Below are 21,080 nucleotides of genomic sequence, written 5' to 3'. Positions count from 1 at the left end.
ATAAAATAACATAATTAAATAAGTACTTTGAGGTCTATGGATTGTTGATGCTAATGCAGTCACGGTCGTGATGATATACAAAATCAGGCCTACTTTGTGATTAATAGTTGCCCTCCCAGTTTTGTTACCGCCTTGAAATTGTATCTTTACTCTAGTAAAGGAGGTCAAATAACCTCGTAATCCTGACCATCCTACAAAAAGATATGTTTTGAGTTCATTGTCTGGATTGAAGAGCTCAAAAGGACTTGTAGATATTCAAGCACTCCCGCAGTATGTTATAGATAGATAGATAGTTTATTTATCTCGGTCATGGTTTATCCAACATTATTACATACAAGGAAAAGGGGTTGTCATGATACAATTGACCGAAAAGGAAAGGGCTGAAGCCGAAGCTTATTATGCCCACCTTTTTGAGATTTCAGTAATCTCATAAGGAAAAATAAAAAATAAATAGAGAAATCTGTATATTATATATATATTGACAAAATCATATTGGTTTTTAATTTGGTGTTTTTTCTCATGTAAATGTAAGGTCTTTAGCACTTAGAGCCAGAGCACAAGTATTGCATTGTATTGTAATACACAACAATAACATTGAACTTTATCCCACACCAGGGACTGTTCACTCTGTTGCCTTCTGGCAGAAGGTATCGCCTAAGCATTGGAAGTAAAACAGCGAGATTTTCCAAGAGCTTTTCCCCCAAGCCATTAGACTTTTGAACAAGTGCAATATCTCCTAACCCTCCCCCCCCCCCCCATATGCTGCTATAAGGACTCCTATCATGCAATATCCGTCTCTCTATGAACTAATGGTGCTTATTTTATTTATTTGTGTGGATTTTAGATTTTATTAGTATTTTAGTTCTCTTTTAACTAGCATACTAAAAGCCAGTGAAACATCATTTCGTTCTCTTATGCATTTTATATATCTGCTGAATGACAATAAAGTTATCTATCTATCTATACAAGCTCAACATCGCAGTACTGATGTGACTCAACAGGCTGATTTAGTATGTTCTGCATCAGTCTGACTTACATCCACGCAAAACGACAATACAAAACGAAAAACAACTCTTAAAGTTGAGGTAACGTTACGTTGAGGTAACGTTTGACTGACCATCTATGCAAGTTTAGATTCAATAATTTGGGAAATGTTGATTGAACCTCTCTTAATTGAACCTCTTTCTATTGTCCTTATTAAGTGCCGCTCTCTTATTTCTATTTCTCTTTCTTTCCTTCTCTCTCAGTATGTATGACCAACTGCCCAACACTCATTGTGACAGTGGGACTACCGGCCAGAGGGAAGACTTACATTTCAAAGAAGTTGACTCGTTACCTAAACTGGATAGGTGTGCCAACTAAAGGTAGGCCTACCAGTTATACTCACAAGCAAGTGATGATTAATTCCATATTACTTTGATTTCTGCAGTACAGCAAAATGTGAAATTATTGTCTCTGCCCCTGTCCGTCTGTCTGTCCAGACGTGTGCATGTGTGTCTGTGGGCAGCTAATTTCCTGCACCGTTGGACAGATTGGAATGACACTTTGTATGCGCACTCCCAGGAGGCCAGAGCAAGACCTCTGCCCCACATTTTTAACATCGGCTTGTTGCTACTAATACATTATCTCTGTATTATGTTCATGTGATATTATATTCCATTTGGCTTCCAAATTTTGCAGGGGTGGCCGGTTTTGCACAACATGCCACAACATGCCACAACGTAGCGCAGATTGCTGTGAAACATTGCACGCACATTCCCACAACCGTAGGTTGTGGGAATATATTTTCTCCCTGGATTCCTTGGATCGTGACGCAACATATAGGCCCCGTTTGTGCCAGATTACATTTTCTGCCATCTTGCGTTATCTTCAAAACACACTTTTTGCTACTACTCCTACAGATGTTGTCCAAAACTCACACAAGTCAGATTGATCAGATCCCATTCCCATCAGAACCCATTTCCAGTTGCCTATGACTGAAGTTTTCAGGCCCTGGGTAGGCAGGCTGGCCTGGCAAGGCCAAGGACAGGGAGCACAGAACTAGTTGTTGTTGAGGACACTTTTGTAATTGTTGTTGTTGTTATTACTTGCGCAAGCAGAGCGCGCAAGTAATAGTTTTCGTCCGCGTATGTCGCCGTTTTTGATGTGTATGCGCTGTGCCAGTGTATGACGTAATGACTACTTGTGCTTGATATGGCAGTGTCCTCCCGACACTAAAAAATATCGTCATTACGTCACCATCGAAAACCAATTACACCCTGGCATTGGGTCCTTTAATCCACATCTTTATTACGTCATCATTGAGAGCTAGTTGTACCAGTTATACCCTGACGTCATATGCTGCTACGATACATACGCATCAAACGGGGCATACGCAAAGTAACCACAGTATACCGTTAATCAACTTACAAATTACATATACATATACTATACATAGAGGCATGTCCTTTAATCCACCCGACACTGATCGACATATATGTCACCATCGAAAGCCGTCTCTTACCATACTTAATTATTATTATTATTATGTTGTTGTTATTATTATATCTTCTGCAGAGTTCAATGTGGGCCAATACCGGAGGGAGTGTGTGAAGATCTACAAGTCCTTTGAGTTCTTCCAGCCAGACAATGAAGAAGGCCTCAAAGTTAGACGGTGAGTCTGGTTTCTTTGTTTTTTATTACTGAGGTCAACTCAGGAAAACCTAATGCCTGATTTATAATTAGTTGCATGCCGTAAACAACCTCTTTGTTTTCTAATTGATTACTTGCACAGTAACGAACTAGAAAAAGTGCCCTTCTGGGCACAGGTCTCCACCAGGATTCTTCCTCAGCCTAGTGGGAATATGCGTGCACAGTTTCATCGCAATCGGACGCTGCGTTGAGGAGTTGTGGCGATTTGCTACTCCTGAAAACTGTAGGAGCCAATCGTGGCCAATCAGGATGGAATATGAGAAATCAAACAAACCTGTCTTGATCACATGACTATGGAGATCATGTGTACCGATTTGCGTGAAATTTGGATAAAATCTGAAGGAGTAATAATAGAAAATGTGTTTTACATATGTGGGCCTCCTGGTGGCGCTATAAAGAGCAGATGTGAAAAATTCCAGACAAAAGTTTTTCCTTGGCCTCTAGGGAGTTGGCATACAAAGTTATCCACAGATCCGTGCAGTTAGAGGTAAAAACACTTTTCGGCCAGTTATAGCGCCACCGAAATTGAAATTGTTGAAATTGTTCATGTGGCATTTCGTCCTCGGCCTAGTGGGAATGTGGGTGCACAATTTCACGGAAATCACGCGATGTGTTCATGATTTGCAGCATTTTGTTTGAAACTGAGCACTCCTGTGAACTTTGGAAGCCAATCTTAACCAATCAGGATGGAGTGTGAGAAATCTGAAAGACCCGTTTCGTTGAATGGCTCTAGAGAGACTGTACCAATTTGCGTGATGTTTGGACAAAATCTGTAGGTGTACTGTGCAAAAACTTGTTTTGCACAAAGCGGCCTCCTGGTGGCGCTATAACAGGCCGTTCTGGAAAGTTTGGGGCAGAGGTTCATCGTTGGCATCCAGGGAGTGTGTGTGCAAAATCTGGCATGGACTGGGTTAACGGTGGCCGAGATTAGCTACACACGGACGGACGGACGGACGGACGGACACACACACACACACACACACACACACGGACGGACGGAGTGCAAAACATACTCTCCCCCCATGCCTTCGGCCTGGTGGAGACAACAACTAATCAACTAATTTAACTAATCTACAAGGTAGCAGATTGGTGAGCTTGTATATTGGCTATATTTGGTGTGCGATACCCGTGTGCAACAAAGTATAACAGGGCATCTTGGACAGCAGTAATCTGGGAAATCTACTGTAATGATGGTCACATACTGTATGTAGATAACACAGGCTATCCAACAAGCTGGCATAACAACAGTCAACATCGCCTGAATGAAACAGCTGTGTAGTGATCAGTGTGCCATAGTCAAGTTACTTTTTTCATGTATTTATTTTTCCATAAAAAAGAGACAAAACACAGCTTCCCTGGTCTTTAGATTAGGAACCAGGGACATGTGTATCATGTCATTATCATGGTCAATATCATGTCATGTCATGGTCAGTATATTATGTCAGTATCTGGGGTGCACACAAAACCATGTTAAAATGAAATTAAGTGTTTTAAATTAAATTACCCCTTTAATTACACATTCATTACACACTATTGCAGTACAAGACTTAAATATAATAAATTAAGAAGCAAATACTACTACTACTACTACTACTAAATAATAATTCATCCATCCATCTACAAAATTCAAAGAATTCCGTGTTCAATGATTGCCCGCTTATCTTTTCTTTCTTTGAGCTTATTATGTGAGACATGGTTTTATTCGTGGCACACATTTTTTTTTATTTGTCTAAACCCTTGTTAATGCAAGATTGTGTCATATGATTCTGTATAACTAGTGTATAACTACTTTAGGCCAAACACAGGCATTGTTAACAGTTAACAGGAATTTGTTTACAGATTTGTCCACCCAATGGAGAATTCAACAGAAACTCCTGACAGCTAGTGACTTAAAACAGGGGTTTTCAACTGATTATGAACCAGGGATCAACACCCTGACTAAGAATCAACCTAGGGACCACTGTTGCGTGGGGGGATATGGGCGTGGTGTTGGGGGGGGAAAAAATCTTGAAATGAAATATTGACTGTTAACTGATTCATTGTAACGTATGTATGAGCGAGCAGACATATGTTGATTTGGACACATTTCCTAATAATGGTGACTCAACTCAATTTGGTACACTTTCCCTTGAAAGTCTAACTCCCTTTTCTCTGGAAGTTCTTGACATCCGACTTCCCAGTAAATGACAACATTGACGTGTCATCATACATTACATCATCACCAGGTCATTTGTTGTTTCTCAACTAGTGGTCGATAAAAACATATTTTCAATTTCCTACATTGCTAAATGCATGCAGAGACCACATGCAATAAACCTTCATGGACCACCGGTGGACCACCAGTCTTGAAAGTCTTAAAATGTTCAAACATGGGCCTTACTGTATACTTGTAAAGGATAATTAGGTTGGCTTTGGTAGACTGACCATGTGTACATTTCCTTCCACAGCCAGTGTGCGTTGGCAGCACTAAAAGATGTTCGTCAGTACTTGCTTTTGGACGGAGGACAGGTGGCGGTGAGTGGAATCTAGATTGTTTTATTAACATGGCTATTGGCTAGACTTGCATTTGTTTGCTTTAAAATGTTCAAATCATGCCAGGGATTGAATAAAGTCTATCTGTCTCAAGTTGAATGGTTGAGTTGAGCTTAATTAAACAACAATACAAATAAATATGAGCTCAGTAGGCTATTTCTGATCATTTTACTTAGGTATATTCAGTGGTTTCACTTAATTAAAATATCACTTATTTTTTTGTTTTGTTGTGATAATCCTCCCTACTGTAGAGTGTGCTGACCATATGGAGGAGTTCCTCCCTGTCCCCAGTGAGCCCCTGGGGTCAAAAAACATTAGGTTTCGTTTTTGACCTGTTAAGGTCTTCAAGGTGTTTTTGTTGACCAGTGAGGAGATCCTGTAAAGGAATCTTGTTCTTTGATTACGTTGGTGGCCATTTTATCACCGGAAAGATTAGCCTCCAGGATGGAACCTAGGTAGGTAATTTCATCTTTTCGTGTGATAATATTGTGCACTCTAACCAAGAAGCCATCTGCCTTGCTGAGATTACTATTTGATCCGAAGAGAATGGATTCCGTTTTTCCCAGGTGTAAGGATAGTTTTTCATCAGCGAGCCAGGTGCAGATTCTACCGAGTTCAGAGCTGAGGGTCTTTTCAACCTGCAGTTTGTTCCTGTCCGAGACCAGCAGTGCTGAGTCATCTGCGAACAGGAACAAGTTGCTGTGCGGACAGTTGCGCGTTCCCCCACTGTAGACTCCACTGTAGACCATGTGCATGTTCCTTCTCCACCAATATTACTCCTGCAGCCCGTAACCTGGGGGTGATTTTTGATTCAGACCTCTCATTTAAGAAACGGGTAACAACAGTCGTCCAATCCTGCTACTTCCAGTTAAGGAACATAGCCAAAATCAAGTCATTCCTCTCAGCCCCGGATCTCGAAACTTTTATTCACGCCCTCATTTCATCACGTCTCGATTACTGTAACTCCATATATATATGCCTTCCAAAGAAAATTACTTCCCGTCTACACCTCATACAAAACTCTGCCGCTCGACTACTGACAAACACAAAGAAACGGGACCATATCACACCAATATTAGCAGATCTGCACTGGCTGCCAGTAAGCACCATTTTAAGATTATTTTAATCACGTTCAAAGCCCTAAATGGGCTGGCCCCTATTTACATCCGTGAGATGTTATCCCTCCCCAACTCCATGCGTACCCTCAGATCTTCGGATAAGGCTCTCCTGGCTGTCCCTCGCACAAACTTAGTTACCCGGGGTAACCAGGCTTTTTCCGCTCGAGCTCCCAAACTGTGGAATGCATTGCCAGTGCACATTAGGGTAGCCCCGTCCGTCCCCATTTTTAAGTCTCGTCTGAAAACCCACCTTTATACAGAATATTCTTTAACTACTTAATTAGCCAATTTGTACATACATGCTTGCTATTGTTTTGTGTGCCTTTATAATTTGGTTACGGTCTGTTTTTTCTTGTTTTTAATCCTGTTCTGTGCAGCACTTTGGAACTATGTTTTGAAAAGCGCTATACAAATAAAGTTCATATCATATCATATCATGTGCTCATTGTGTTACCGGGGCGGAACGGGGTGATTTCCAAACACCCAAATCACTGAATGCTCCTTTTTTTTTTTTTTATAAAGTATATTTATTGGGTTTTTTCTTTTTAAAGACAAACAGACATTACACATAATAACAAACAAAAGAAAAGAAAAGAAAAACAGCTCAGCACAACACTATTATAAATAAAAAATATTGAATATACAAAGACATGACATGGACAATGAACCAAAATGACAAGTGACAAGTGCTTCTCAACCAGGGAATACATCCATACAGTACATTAATTACATATATTAACCCATTCTGACCGGGCACCCATCCTGGTGTTGGCACCATGCCATGCTCTAGCCACTGAAAAACAGCAGATCCACAAGCTCACAGCGCGCCCCCGAGTGGCGCGCTACGAGCCCGTAGGTCCGCCACCCTTGAAAAATCGAAGAACGACTGACACCCCTCAGAATCTGATCTCAGGTCAGAACGGGTCAATCAGACCAATGTGTGTCCAGTGGAAACCTCGCATGAATCCGATCTCAGGTCAGAAAGGGCCAAGAAGGCAGACAATAGTTATCATAAGCATCTAAGGTTGGTACGGAAAGCCTCCAAGTATCGTGGCAGACAGTGTGGTTCCAATATGATTCAAATAAGGGTCCCAGATTTTGTAGAAAGTGTCCAATTTAGAATGCAACATGCATGTGATGTATTCACAAGGAATACAGCCCATTATAATGTTATGCCATGATTTCTTTGATGGAGCAACATCCTTGATCCAAAACAAAAGAATATTTTTCCTAGCAGCAAACGTTAATAAGTTGAACAACCTCTTATGTTTGACATCAATGACATGATCATCCGGGAGACCAAGTAAAAGACACAACGGATCTAAATCGATCGACACACCAAAAATAACAGAGAGTTCTGACACAATGTCTGAATGCTCCTTTAAACTGACCAACAGATATTTTCTTAAAGAATGAAGACAGACTCCTCTGAGTTGGGCTTGGTGCTCTTTTCCTTTTGTGTGACATATTTTCTGTAATGATAAAAGAAAGGTGTTTAATGCACACTGTGAGAGGAATGAAGCTGCTTCTTATGGGATACATTGATATACAATGTTTATTGAGACCATTATTATAATTCACTTTATATTATAAGTCATATGCACATTTATCCATTATTCTGTTGTAATAATTAGGATGATCAGTATCACATATTAAGCCCAATGAAATTCTGGTGTGCATCTTCATTGACCTCACAATTCAATTACATTCAACTATTCTATCGTACATGCATCTCAAATTTCAATATTTTCTACATTACTGCTAAAAGCTACTTTTCAGGTAATGCAAGCAGTCAAAACATATTATGAACTCTTTTATTTATGAAGTGTATAAATAACAGTATACACGTCACAGCACTTTAGTTAGTTTCATTTATTGTCCACGTGTGGAAATTTGTCTTCGGTCTCAACAGTAAAAAACAAACAGTTACAACAACACTTACACAATTATTTTCTCATGGCAAAAAAGTGCAGGACAACAGTGGCAAATACATTGGAAAAACAACAAATCTAGTGAGGCATGGTATCATTTAGTGCCTTAATGGCATTTGGTATGAAGGAATAAAAAAAAAAAGTTATGGTTAGCTTTTGGTACTTTGTACCGTCTACCAGAGGGAAGTAGTTCGAACTCCCTGCAGAGTGGATGAGAGGGGTCGTTTGCTTTTTTACGAAGTACCTCCTTGTAGATACAGCCTAATTGTTTCTGTCTCTTCCCAATGAATTTTGAGGCTAGGTTTACTATTCGCTGCAGCTTGCTTCTTCCTTTTACATTTAGATTGCCATACCACATTGCCATGTTAAAAGTCAAGATTCCCTCTATAGACTGACACCACGCTAGACAGGAACGCCCACAAATGTCACATCCGGTTTTAGCCTGGGCTAAGAATTTTCTATGGCTGCCAATGCAACTTGGTCCACTCCTTAATCACATACGGACAAACATCTATGCCGATAATATCTAACTTGCGGAGGTAGCGTGCCTTGTCCACGGGCAACAGATCTTTCAACGTATGGCATTGCAAATACGTTTGATAATCGCTACTCTGCGCAATATTGTTTTGGAAATGCCGCAAATTGCATTGCAGTGAACGAGAGCAAATCACAACTTCTCCCGGGGATGGGCGGAGTCACAGCTTGAAGCTCTGAATACGCGCCGTGGTGTCAGTCTATCAGGTTTTTATAGACTGTTTCCATGATATGCTTGCTCACTCTAAACGAGTTGAGCTTGCGTAGTAGATGGAGGCGTTGGTTACAAGTTTTAGAAATCTGGTCAGTATTTTCACTGAAATTGAGTTTGCTGTCAATATATGTGCCTAAGTATTTAAAATTGCCTACTACCTCCACTATTTGTCCACCAATTGTAATGGACTGCACAGGTTCCTTTTCATGAATGACAAGTTATTTTGTTTTTGTCACATTGATCCCTAAGGAGCTTTTATCGCACCAGTTCTGAAGAGATGACACATGTACTCTGTATGCTTCCTCCCCCGCTGTGTCCCCCTTCTTCAGTAAGGCAACCAGGGCCAAATTGGAGATGATCTAAGCTGTTAGAAACCATCGCTGTGATTTGTCTGCTTATAACTCTTTCAAAACAAATTCCTAAAATGGAAGTAAGAGCAATGGGCCTGAAGTATTTTAGTTCAGTGCCTCCAGGCTTCTTGGGGAGAGGCACAATACACAACATTTTCCATAAATTTGGCATTGTTAGAGTCAAGCAAATACTGGAATAGCATCAACACAATACCTTTAAGTTCATGAACATTAATTTTTCTTTCAACACTACCTATAAGGCCATCAGGCCCAGGGGCCGAGTTGGGCTTAATACAGGAAAGGCTAGGTACAATTTCATTTTCACTGAGTGTGATAGGGACATACTCCGGAATGGACATACACACACTATCACGCTCAGCACTGAAGTCATTCTTGTCAAAACGGCTGAAAAAGATATTTAGATCATTAGCAAAAGATGGAGAGGGGTGCGACAGGGGGGTACACTTTTGCTTAGTTTCCCTACCCATCATCACATTTAAACCTTCCCATGCTTTCTTTCTTTATAAATAAAGGATGGTTATTATTAATAACTCATTCAATCATAAATATCTTAATATTAAATTAAAAATTGTAAACCAAAATAAATACTGTAAATAGTATAGATCACAAAACGGATTCTTTAATGTACAGTCATTTGGTCAGCAGTTGGCACTTATGCAACACTTGTAATACGTTTTCTTCCTGTTACCTCAGGTGTTTGATGCTACCAATACAACCAGGGAAAGAAGAGGGACCATAACTAAGTTTGCTGAGCAGAATGGATTCAAGGTATGCTAATCGCGAGTGGGCCCTGAGTCAATTCAATCAGTTGTCATGACTTTAATGACTTTAATGGTTGTATATCTGTGTTAACTCTACCAGGTATTTTTTGTGGAGTCTGTATGTGAAGACCAGGATGTCATTGCAGAGAATATAGTGGTGAGTGATATACTTTTTCTTTGTTTTATTCAAGTAGTATATAGTGTTACACTAGTGTCATAAAACCCAGAAGTAAGGTTTCAATGGATTCTGTGAATTGGCTCCAAAATTTGTCTTCAGTGGTCCAGGTGGGTTGCCATCTGGGATTGCTGAAAATGCAGTAAGCTTGGCCCCTAATACGGCTTATGACATGATAGTAATGTTTCTATAATGTACATGTGAAACGGTATCAAACATGCCAACTTCCTCTTTCTTTACTCCCATTTATTCTTCCCCCGCCCATTCATGCTCTGCAGCAAGTGAAACTGGACAGCCCAGACTACATAGACTGTAACACAGAGGAGGCTATTGCAGACTTCATGAAGAGAATCAAGTGTTACGAGTCTGCTTATCAACCTCTGGATGAGATCCTAGACAGGTGGAGACTCCCTCCCTTACTCAAAAACTGGAATGAATGACAGGGACAGTGAATGACTGTGATTGTAACTCAGTTCTCCAAATATGTTCTACCAGGAATCTGTCTTACATTAAGATCATGGATGTCGGCCGACGTTACCTGGTGAACCGCGTTCTTGACCACATTCAAAGCCGGATCGTCTATTACCTGATGAACAGCCACATCTCGCCACGCTCCATCTATCTGTGTCGCCACGGTGAGAGTGACCTCAATATCACAGGACGCATTGGAGGTGACGCTGGCTTAACTACCCGAGGCAAGGAGGTATGTGTTTTTGGTCCGTTTTTGTTTGTTTTGTCCCACCCTGCTGTACAGATCTTTAATCAAACCCACTGCACTGTTAAATGTATCGTTCTTACAATGGTTTCTCTTTCCTCAGTTTGCTAAGTGTCTGCTCAAATTCATCCAGGACCAGGATATTAATGACCTGAAGGTTTGGACGAGTCAGATGAAGAGAACAATCCAGACAGCCGAGGCCCTGGGTGTGCCGTATGAACAGTGGAAAGCTCTCAATGAGATAGACGCTGTACGTTGTCGTCTTCTTTCAGTGTTTGTACCTGGGAGTAAAGACAAACAAAATATTATGCGGATGTTCATGTTATAATGCTCTCTGCCTTTTCCTAGGGTGTTTGTGAGGAAATGATGTATGAAGAGATTCAGGAGAATTACCCTCTGGAGTTTGCATTGAGGGACCAAGACAAGTACCGCTATCGTTATCCTAAAGGAGAGGTGAGGAACCGTCATGCCCAAAAGCTTCCATCATGCACTCGAGTGGACATTGTGTTTGGGTCTAATGGGTTTATTTATTTATTTTCCTCCATCAGTCGTACGAGGACCTGGTGCAGCGACTGGAGCCTGTGATCATGGAGTTGGAGAGACAGGGGAATGTCCTTGTAATCTGTCACCAGGCTGTCATGCGTTGCTTGCTTGCATATTTCCTGGACAAGAGTGCAGGTACTAAACATCCACTGTTTTATTGCACTACACTCTGTTACACAACCCCAATAGCTTGCCTTAACCAGTGTACAGCTATATAGTATATATGAAAGTAAAACATTGCAATAATATTCTGTTTCTACCAACACAGATGAATTGCCTTACCTAGAGTGTCCTTTGCACACTGTGTTGAAGTTAACCCCTGTGGCCTACGGTAAGTATTTTCTATGCAAAATGTTGTAGTTTGATGAAGGGGTATCCGGGGTACTGAAGTAAAAAAAATGTTTGAAAACCACTATGATAGAGTATGTTAATACAATTTAAATAACACAATTAGCCCTTCACTATGCCCCACCACTCCACTCTGCGATGGCAAGCTGTCCTTCTCACCCATTGAGATGCATGTTAAATGACAGAATTTCTCCATCATCACCATCATTTCAATAGCAAGAGCTTCAAAATGTCTTCTAAATCTAGTCAACAAGGCCTACAGTAGGCTATGCACTGCACAAATGTGCATGATTTCAATGAACTAGAATATGAGGAAATGTTAGAAGGAGAAATCCAACTCAATCAACTTAAACGTCCGCAAGATCTTTTCATGTAATGCACGGTAAGACTACAGTGATTAGTATTATTGCCATCACCTGGGTCGGTGGGTGAGTGTAACTTTCCCGATGTTAAGCTGTGTATGCAGAGACGAATTCTTTGATCAATCCTCAAGGGGGCCCGTTTCCCCCCCCTGCGGAGTGATTGATTGATTGCGCGGTGGCGGCAGCCGGTCACTCAGGGGAGAGAGAGACGCTGAATCACTTTTTTGTGCACGCAAATCTGCGAGAAATGCCATGATTGCACTGTAGTGTAGTTGGAAACAATTGCTCTCAACGAGGCTGCTCTCACGGGGCATTTTCACCCTGGTGCTCCTTGAACCAGTCGAGTCTCTTTGGTGAATTCTTGATCAGTGTTATTATGTCACAATTCAAGAACAACTACCATGAAATTCTGACAGACTTTGATGTTGTGGACATCTGGCTAGGTGAAAACAAAAGAAACCGATTAGCATTTGAGTACTTGGGTACCAGCTACCCAACACTTTTAACACCTCTTGGACGGCCGGCGGAGTAGTCTCTCAAGACAGACTGTTGCCTCGCAACAGTTGAGGAACAACAGGGGAGGCGCTGTTTTCCCGAATATTTGACGATGGGATTCTCAGATTGCCGGCGGAGAGGTCCAAAATGTTCGGAATTCCCAGAAAATGTCCACGAAAATCTTCACGGGGGCCCAAAGGGGACCTGAGAGTCTTCATGGGGGCCGTGGCTCCGTGGCCCCCACAGACTCGACGTCACTGTGTGTATGTATTCAACAACACAGCCATGCATTGACAGCTATGTGGTGACGAAAACTTGCCTGCCCACCTTAGCAACGGTTGCTAAACTATTTGGATTGGCATTGGACAATCGCTTTTGTGGTGAGGTTTAGTGAAGGGTCAATTGGGGTAATTGGAGCTGGTCTACCTGCTATTCTATTGAGAGTGACATTTAGATCCTGTGATCAGGTAGGACCAGCTACTGGTTGCCAAGAGGTATAGAGGATATGCGTGTGCACTGTGACTGTGACATCATCATCATACCCGGAAGTTACGCGGGAATGCCTACTGAGTGGCAAAAAACTACTTTCTGGCCTTGACAGCCCATCCAAACACAAAAGTCCTATCTCATTGCATTACACGACATTAAATGGCGTTAAACTCACTTTGCCACTCACTTTGTCACTTGATTTGTCACGCACTTTATGCATGAGCATACCCTCTATTGCATGAAACGCAATTGGAAATAATTCACCAGGACCAGGATCCAATCAGGATCCGGGACCAGGATCCGAATCCCTGAAAGTTCTTGAATCTGCCACCTAGTGACCCAAACGACAAAACACATGCAAACTTTTATCCATTCTCTAATGTCCCTTTCTCCCTTGCATTGTACCTTTTAGGCTGTAAGGTGGAGCCTGTCTGCTTGAGTGTGGAGGCAGTGAACACACAAAGAGACAGACCAGAGGTGGGTGTCTTACACTCTCCCTGCTGGAGCACCAAATTAACCATCTGCCCATCAGCTCCTAGGTCCCCTTTGAGTATTGCATCATACACAGTCAGTATTTAGTCTGTGACCTGGCATCCTCCTGAACACAGGGATAGTGGTCTGTGCTGATCCCATTCCCTCTCTTATTATTGGACAGAAACATTTCATTGCTCCTTTCATCGATGAAACTTTCAGTTTTGTGTGTCATGTTTGTATGAACATAAGGATTATAAGGATACTCTGTGGCTTTTAGTAGCTCATACTACATAACAGAGATCATGCCTTTTGCCTAATTATGTGTAATTATGATTTTGTATTGTTTTGAAGCCATTTAATATAACAGTTTATTTCTCGTATATTATATATTTTTTATTTACCTGTAGAAGTTACAATCTGAGGACACATCTTTGCCTATAATGCAATTTGTGCACATTCATTACAGTAGCCTATTTTGTGTAACAGTCTTTTTCTATTCACGGTTTAAATGCAGAACTGTAATAATCTCATAATATTCTAGTACCAGTATCACGCACAACACACAACCTAGAGTAAAACCATCTGTTACACGTGTGTTTTTGTTAAATATTTCGGACTGATTTTTTATGTCTTTGTGTATTTATTTAAATGTCAAAATGACAACTTCACTTTATGTAATTGTTCAAATTCAGATGGAAAGAATAAATCAGCTTTTTCTGGTATTTGTTTAATTTGTGTATAGGGTTTAGGATATGTTATGTCAGTAGCTGCAAGAACACACACACACACACACACACACACACACACACACACACACACACACACACACACACACACACACACACGTACATGGTGCTTGTTCTGGGTTGTCTGAAGCAAGGCTTTGATCTATTCTAAGATATCCTTTTTTTAAATGTGTGATGTAGATAGTACTTTGACTGACGGCAATTCAAGATCTACATGGACCAGAAGAACCAGAAGGCAGCTGTAGCATTTTTAATATTTTGTCAAGTCACCATGACACAACATTGTTTTATGTTAAATACATTTGTTTTTTGGTCCACATGGTCTGAATGTATACAATTGTAATTACTGTAGCAATGTATAACTATAGTATTTTAAATGGTTGTTGTGTAAGATTTTGAGTTAGCCACTTAGCCACAATTCTGAATGTTTATATTGATCCAGAATAACAATTCCAAAATGTAAAGCACAAGACTATGTGGCCTCAGTACTAAGTCCAACAATTCCAAAATGTAAAGTACAAGACTGCAGTCTCAGTACTAAGTCCTCTTCTCTCATCACTATTTCAGAACGTTGATGTTCAGCGCACCACAGAAGATGCTCTACATACCATGCCGGCACACTTCTAACCCTACCACTTCCCCTCCATTGAAGATTTCACACTGGAACCTCTGCCTGACCAGCCATGAGGTCAAACAAAAAGCTCTAATGGATGGTATTTCCCAACAAAGTATTCCACTTTTTCTAAATGTGATCCATTTGTATGTTTCCTGTTAAGAATTGAACTGTACTGTCAGACAGACGTCTCTGCACTTTTGAGAGGACCGTCCGTTCACAAATGAAAGAAATCTTGGCGGACATTAAGCAGTTTTTTCTGTAATTATGATATTTGGAATATTTGACTAACATGCTTTGATTGTAGTATTAAAGACTGTTATTATATTTGTTATGTTTGCTTTTACTCTTTTTTTGCTTTTTTACTGCAGCAAACCAGAGTAACCTCCGATGTGGTGGGCAGCACTTTACCACTCCAGCACCCATATATTTGTTATGTTATGTTTTGTTTTGTTTTTTGCTTTTTACTTTTTTATTTAGTATTTATCCAACAGGATAATTGTGGCTTTTCTGCCTTTTTTATTGATAGTTTCAAGTGGAGACTGACAGGAAAGAGGGAGAGAGAGAAGGGGAGATACATTCAGCAAAGGTCGTAATGAACGGAACTCGAACACGCAGTCAGACCAGAGCCTATATGTGGCATGCGTCTTTTGTATTCTTTTACGACTTTTTTTGCTTGGTGCTTTTTTACTGCATTAAACCGGAGTAACCTCCGTGGTGGTGGGCAGGCACTTTACCACTGCACCACCCAAGCATACGAAATCTGTCTTAAAGTGGAGGTGGTGGTTGGAGGACACAGGATTACTGATTTCCCTCAATAATGTTTAAGGTAAATCAGTAATCCTGTGTCCCCTATCCTTTAAATATGGAAACATTTCCCCCCCATTTGTATTTTATTTTTGTCACTGTTTTCAAGGCCTTTATCCACGATGGATAGATGTTTATGATATTAAAAAATAAATACAAATAGCCTAATGGTTTTAGACATTTTGTGTGCTCTCAGCTCTGCATGTTTCAGTAAATCTGTTGAACATCTCTGTTGGACAATAGACTCAGGTGCGTTATGGGTACAGTAGGCTGAGTAGGGTGATATCCACCTAGCACAACAGGTCTATCCCAGCAGTCATGATCACATACAAAACAATGAGCGTCACTTCATTGACCCGTATTATTCAATAGCCAATCTACAAACTCACCACAATGTGATACGATACTGGAAAACGATGAAAATATTGAATTATTTTGAAAATATTTAACAACACAAATTTACTCCCTGGAACAAAATCCTCTCAGATGGGGGTTGTTGGCCAATACAATTTGGGGGTCCTTGACATGAAGGAAGAATGGTCCTGTCCCTGTTCCGACCTCTAGGGACAATCCCATGCCCATGTCATGGAAACAGCATGTCTTAAAGTGGATCTCGGAATTTACATGGTCAGTCTGATTAGTCATTTGTCTATGATGTGTATCTATGACTCAAAGCCCAATTGTCTTCCTTGCCTGCTTCATACTGTATAGTGTATACAATATTCAGTTGTGTGTGTATATTCAAACTTTATTAGCGGACTCAATATACTTTATATAAGGTACAGACATAAAGAAACACGACAGGCAATACAAAAATCATTAAAAAGATGTAAAATAAATAATACAAAACTTAACTAGGTACATTTACTTAAGTACTGTACTTAAGTACAATTTTGAGGTATTTGTACTGTTTCCAAATTCCAATACTTTAGTTCTACTTCACTACATCGATCTCAGATCCAAATATTGTACTTTTACATCACTACCTTTGAAAACTTTTGTTACTAGTTACTTTGTAGATTTAGATTATTATTACAGATCAGGCGTTAACCAATTGAATGCGGGAGCGGGATATTCACGTTGTTCGATTCCCAGTGGTCCGGTGCGGCAACGGGAGATTTACGTTTACTGCATGTTTTTATTGATAACTTTCAATCGCCTTTCTACACACCCGAGCACTTTACCAACTAGCACTGGATCATAGCACAACACTCCGATCACGTGATCCAAAAAAAATGCCTCTCCCCCTCCCTTCCTGAAAACTCAGGACTAAAAATCACACCCCTGTGAAGTGAGCAGCACCGCTCACTTCACAGGGGTGTGATTTTTATTATTATTACAGTATTAGTTTTTTTCTTATGAAAGCAGAGTTCACGGTCCGAGGAGCGGACCGTGACAATTATTGCAGTATGATACTTAAGTAATCATGTGAGTACTTTTTCTACCACTGGCTCACAGGTTAGGTCTGGATCCGGACCAGTCCGGAGTCTTTCATATATGGTCCTACTTTGCTTTAGTATAGCTATAGAGCAAAGTAGTTGGGTCGTTTTGGACCGTTCCGTGACCGTGGAGAGCAAATGTCCGTTTCTCAATGGATTTGTCATCTAGGAGGGTTGTTAAACAAATTTGGCCATGGTGTATTCTTTTAAAGTGTGGGGACATTTTCTTTAGAGGCCAAAATCCAAAATGGCTGCCGTGAAAATGAACTTTTTAATGGTTTGACCTACAATGATGCACAATACATGGTTTCAGAGCTTATTGTGGTCAAGGAATACATATCTGGTGTGTATATAATGATTTGACCCATTTGTGACCTTCAAATGCAAGATGGCTGCCAATTTTGAGCTCCAAAAGGGATTTTTTTCAAAATCTGTCACAGAGCCTTCATATTAGGCTCCAATGAAAGCTCTCTGCTCATGATGAGTTGAGTTATGGACACAGGGGATACTCCATTATTGGCCCCAGATGCTGCCCCATATGCTTTCACAAGGTTGTCTGACTGTGCTTTGTCTGACCTCTCACCCTAGACCTGTCCGGTTTGGTAAAACCTGCTAGGAGTTTCCTCCTACTGGCATAGCTCTCAGGGTTCAACTGAGGTACTCAATCTCCCTTACCACCACAAGGTGAACAGTCAAAGGGGATTTTCTTAGTTTTTTGTGTAGATTTTGTGTTTTTTATGTTATTGATGGATGATGAGAACCGGCCAAATTTGTTGAATAACCCTCCTACAGTAGATGACAAATCCATTGAGAAACGGACCTTTGCTCTCCACGGTCACGGAACGGTCCAAAACGACTCAACTACAGCACCATATATGAGAGGGCTTACGTCATCAACCTGTAGCCTGCAGCTATATAAATATGCTATATATGCCATATGTCATAATCGCAACTTCAGTCAATCATTCCCAGAAACAATGGCATCTATATCCTATGCACCCGTGAACATATTCAAACAAGGAGCAGATGAAGAGAAGGCTGAGACAGCTAGACTGTCTTCGTTCATCGGTGCCATTGCTATTGGAGACCTGGTGAAAAGCACTCTGGGACCAAAAGGAATGGATAAGATCTTGTTAGGAGCAGGTAGAGAAGGTAATGTAACTGTCACTAATGATGGAGCCACCATTCTGAAAGCCATCGGCGTGGAAAACCCTGCTGCCAGGGTCCTTGTGGACATAGCCAAGGTTCAGGATGATGAGGTTGGCGATGGAACCACTTCAGTCACTGTGTTGGCTGCTGAACTGCTCAGGGAAGCAGAACTGCTGATCGGTAAGAAGATTCATCCTCAGACGATAATCTCAGGGTGGAGAAAAGCAACTCAGGCAGCAAGAGATGCTCTGAGAGAGGCTGCTGTGGACCATGGTAATGATCCTGTCCAGTTCCAGGTGGATCTATTGAATATAGCACGGACGACTCTGTCCTCTAAGCTACTGACTCATCATAAGGATCATTTCTCTCAGCTGGCCGTGGATGCTGTGCTCAGACTGAAGGGGTCTGGGAACCTGGATGCCATACACATCATCAAAAAGTTGGGAGGAAGTCTCACTGACTCCTACCTGGATGAGGGTTTCCTGTTGGATAAGAAGATCGGAGTGAATCAGCCCAAAAGAATGGAGAATGCTAACATCTTGATTGCTAACACTAGCATGGACACGGACAAGGTTAAGATCTTTAGTTCCAGGGTGAGAGTTGACTCTACAGCGAAGGTTGCAGAGATTGAACAAGCTGAGAAAGAAAAGATGAAGGAGAAAGTTGAACATATCCTGAAACATGGAATCAACTGTTTCATCAACAGACAGTTGATCTACAACTATCCAGAGCAGATGTTTGCTCAGGCTGGAGTGATGGCCATTGAACATGCAGACTTCGCTGGTGTCGAGAGACTGGCTCTGGTCACCGGAGGTGAGATCGCCAGTACATTTGAGCATCCTGAACTGGTTAAACTGGGACATTGTAAACTGATTGAGGAGGTGATGATTGGGGAAGACACTCTCATCCACTTCTCTGGAGTTGCCATGGGTGAAGCTTGCACCATTGTGCTGCGTGGAGCCACTCAGCAGATCCTGGATGAGGCAGAGAGATCTCTACATGATGCACTGTGTGTCCTCACTCAGACTGTTAAAGAAACGCGCACTGTGTATGGAGGGGGTTGCTCTGAGATGCTGATGGCTAAGGCTGTAACTGATCTGGCCATTCGTACTCCAGGAAAGGAGTCTGTTGCTATGGAGTCTTTTGCCAAGGCTCTGATGATGCTGCCCATCATAATAGCAGACAATGCAGGTTATGACAGTGCTGACCTGATCTCTCATCTCAGAGCGGCTCACCAGGAGAACAAGAGTACTTTTGGACTTGACATGTCTAAGGGGACCATAGGGGACATGTGTGAAATGGGAATCACTGAGTCATTCCAGGTGAAGAGACAAGTCTTGCTGAGTGCTTCTGAGGGTGCCGAGATGATTCTCAGAGTGGACAACATCATTAAAGCTGCTCCAAGGAAGCGTGTTCCAGACCAACACCCCTGTTAGATGAGGATGTGCTGAATAGTTCATGTTTAGATCCATTTGAAAAACAAGTGGAGTAGTGGATTAGACCTGATGCATGACCACGACATAGCATAATGGATAATTATGCTAAAGATGTTACAACAAGTTTCAATCAGCTATGTGGACAACTAGCATTATGTTTGGTTAGGTTACTATGGTTTGTATAGTTTACTGCTTACATAGCCATTCATAAAATAATAATATTACAGTAAGTATGAAATCAAACAAAATATCCGAAAACAAAATAGCACCAACGAGGAATGTGCAATGGGGAATGTGCAGAACAATTGGCAGAGGGAGTATAGTAGAACTATAGTCGAATATAGAGGAGCGCAGGTCTCTGCCAGGTTGTGTTCCCCAGCCAGGGCCCGCAAACTTTGGAAGTCAGTCATAGCCAAATGTATGATAAATCTGACCCATACATTTCTGGCACAATTTGTAACTCAAGTTATACACGCCAAAATGTTAAGCGGGCTGTTGTAGCACCACCATGAGACTGATTTGAAGAATGTGGGGTGGAAGTTCTTGTTAAAGGATAAATTCAGACCAAAACATGTACCCATGAATCAGCCTATAATCCTGTCCCAGCATACATGTTGGCCTTGAATTGTTTCATAGGTTCCCCTTCCCATGTTCTCCATTTAGCGACAAACTTTTTTTTCCCTTCACGAATCGTCTATTAACTCACACATGCACTGTTTGTCTCCCTCGAGCTGCCATTAATGCAGAACACAGTGGTAGAGTTCTCAACAGGCCTGAAAATTAAGGCCCGACTTGGCCCGGCCCTATCTCTGTTCATGATCAGATGAACAGTGATAATATGACAAAATCTGTAACATCACAGACTTAACACCTCATCTACACTGCCAGCAATGTGAGCGAGCGAACAATGAAATCTCATTAGAATGCATGTTTTTCAATGAGACTGTCCTGACGTACCACGAGTGTGCAGCGACGAGTATGTTTCATATACACATTATGAAAGTTTCTTGTTACTACACAGATACTGTATATTATACAGTATCTGTGGAGTAACAAGAAACTGGTATACATGCACATTTGTGAAAAATACCGTATGAGATAAAACATACATAGTTATATAGGCTACAGATGAATGCA

General features: G+C 41.2%; 2 protein-coding genes across 4 annotated transcripts in view; both read left to right on the top strand.

Moving 5' to 3' along the window:
- The window catches only part of pfkfb4b (6-phosphofructo-2-kinase/fructose-2,6-biphosphatase 4b), a 28,008-nt gene extending 12,566 nt beyond the window's left edge, over positions 1-15,442 (top strand). For all 3 annotated transcript variants that reach the window (XM_083770848.1, XM_083770846.1, XM_083770847.1), the window contains exons 2-14: positions 1,248-1,364; positions 2,557-2,653; positions 5,139-5,205; positions 10,085-10,159; positions 10,253-10,309; positions 10,606-10,727; positions 10,823-11,030; positions 11,146-11,292; positions 11,391-11,495; positions 11,591-11,720; positions 11,854-11,916; positions 13,692-13,756; positions 15,067-15,442. In XM_083770848.1, the coding sequence (XP_083626974.1) occupies positions 1,248-1,364; positions 2,557-2,653; positions 5,139-5,205; positions 10,085-10,159; positions 10,253-10,309; positions 10,606-10,727; positions 10,823-11,030; positions 11,146-11,292; positions 11,391-11,495; positions 11,591-11,720; positions 11,854-11,916; positions 13,692-13,756; positions 15,067-15,126 (1,313 nt within the window). In that variant the 3' untranslated portion in view covers positions 15,127-15,442. The remainder of the gene's footprint in view (positions 1-1,247; positions 1,365-2,556; positions 2,654-5,138; positions 5,206-10,084; positions 10,160-10,252; positions 10,310-10,605; positions 10,728-10,822; positions 11,031-11,145; positions 11,293-11,390; positions 11,496-11,590; positions 11,721-11,853; positions 11,917-13,691; positions 13,757-15,066) is intronic.
- A 2,741-nt stretch (positions 15,443-18,183) lies between these two features.
- Positions 18,184-19,943, top strand: LOC310862833 (T-complex protein 1 subunit beta-like; the record flags this gene model as incomplete). Its single annotated transcript, XM_083770937.1, has 1 exon — positions 18,184-19,943. The coding sequence occupies exon 1, from the start codon at positions 18,234-18,236 to the stop codon at positions 19,941-19,943; it is 1,710 nt and encodes a 569-aa protein (XP_083627063.1). The 5' UTR covers positions 18,184-18,233.
- Positions 19,944-21,080: the final 1,137 nt, after the last annotated feature.

This window comes from Protomyctophum parallelum (assembly GCF_964188405.1).
Source record: "Protomyctophum parallelum genome assembly, chromosome: 8".
In the NCBI taxonomy this organism is placed as follows: Eukaryota; Metazoa; Chordata; class Actinopteri; order Myctophiformes; family Myctophidae; genus Protomyctophum; species Protomyctophum parallelum.
The sequence above is the reverse complement of the archived record's forward strand: the minus strand, read 5'-3'. Positions and strand labels throughout refer to the sequence as shown.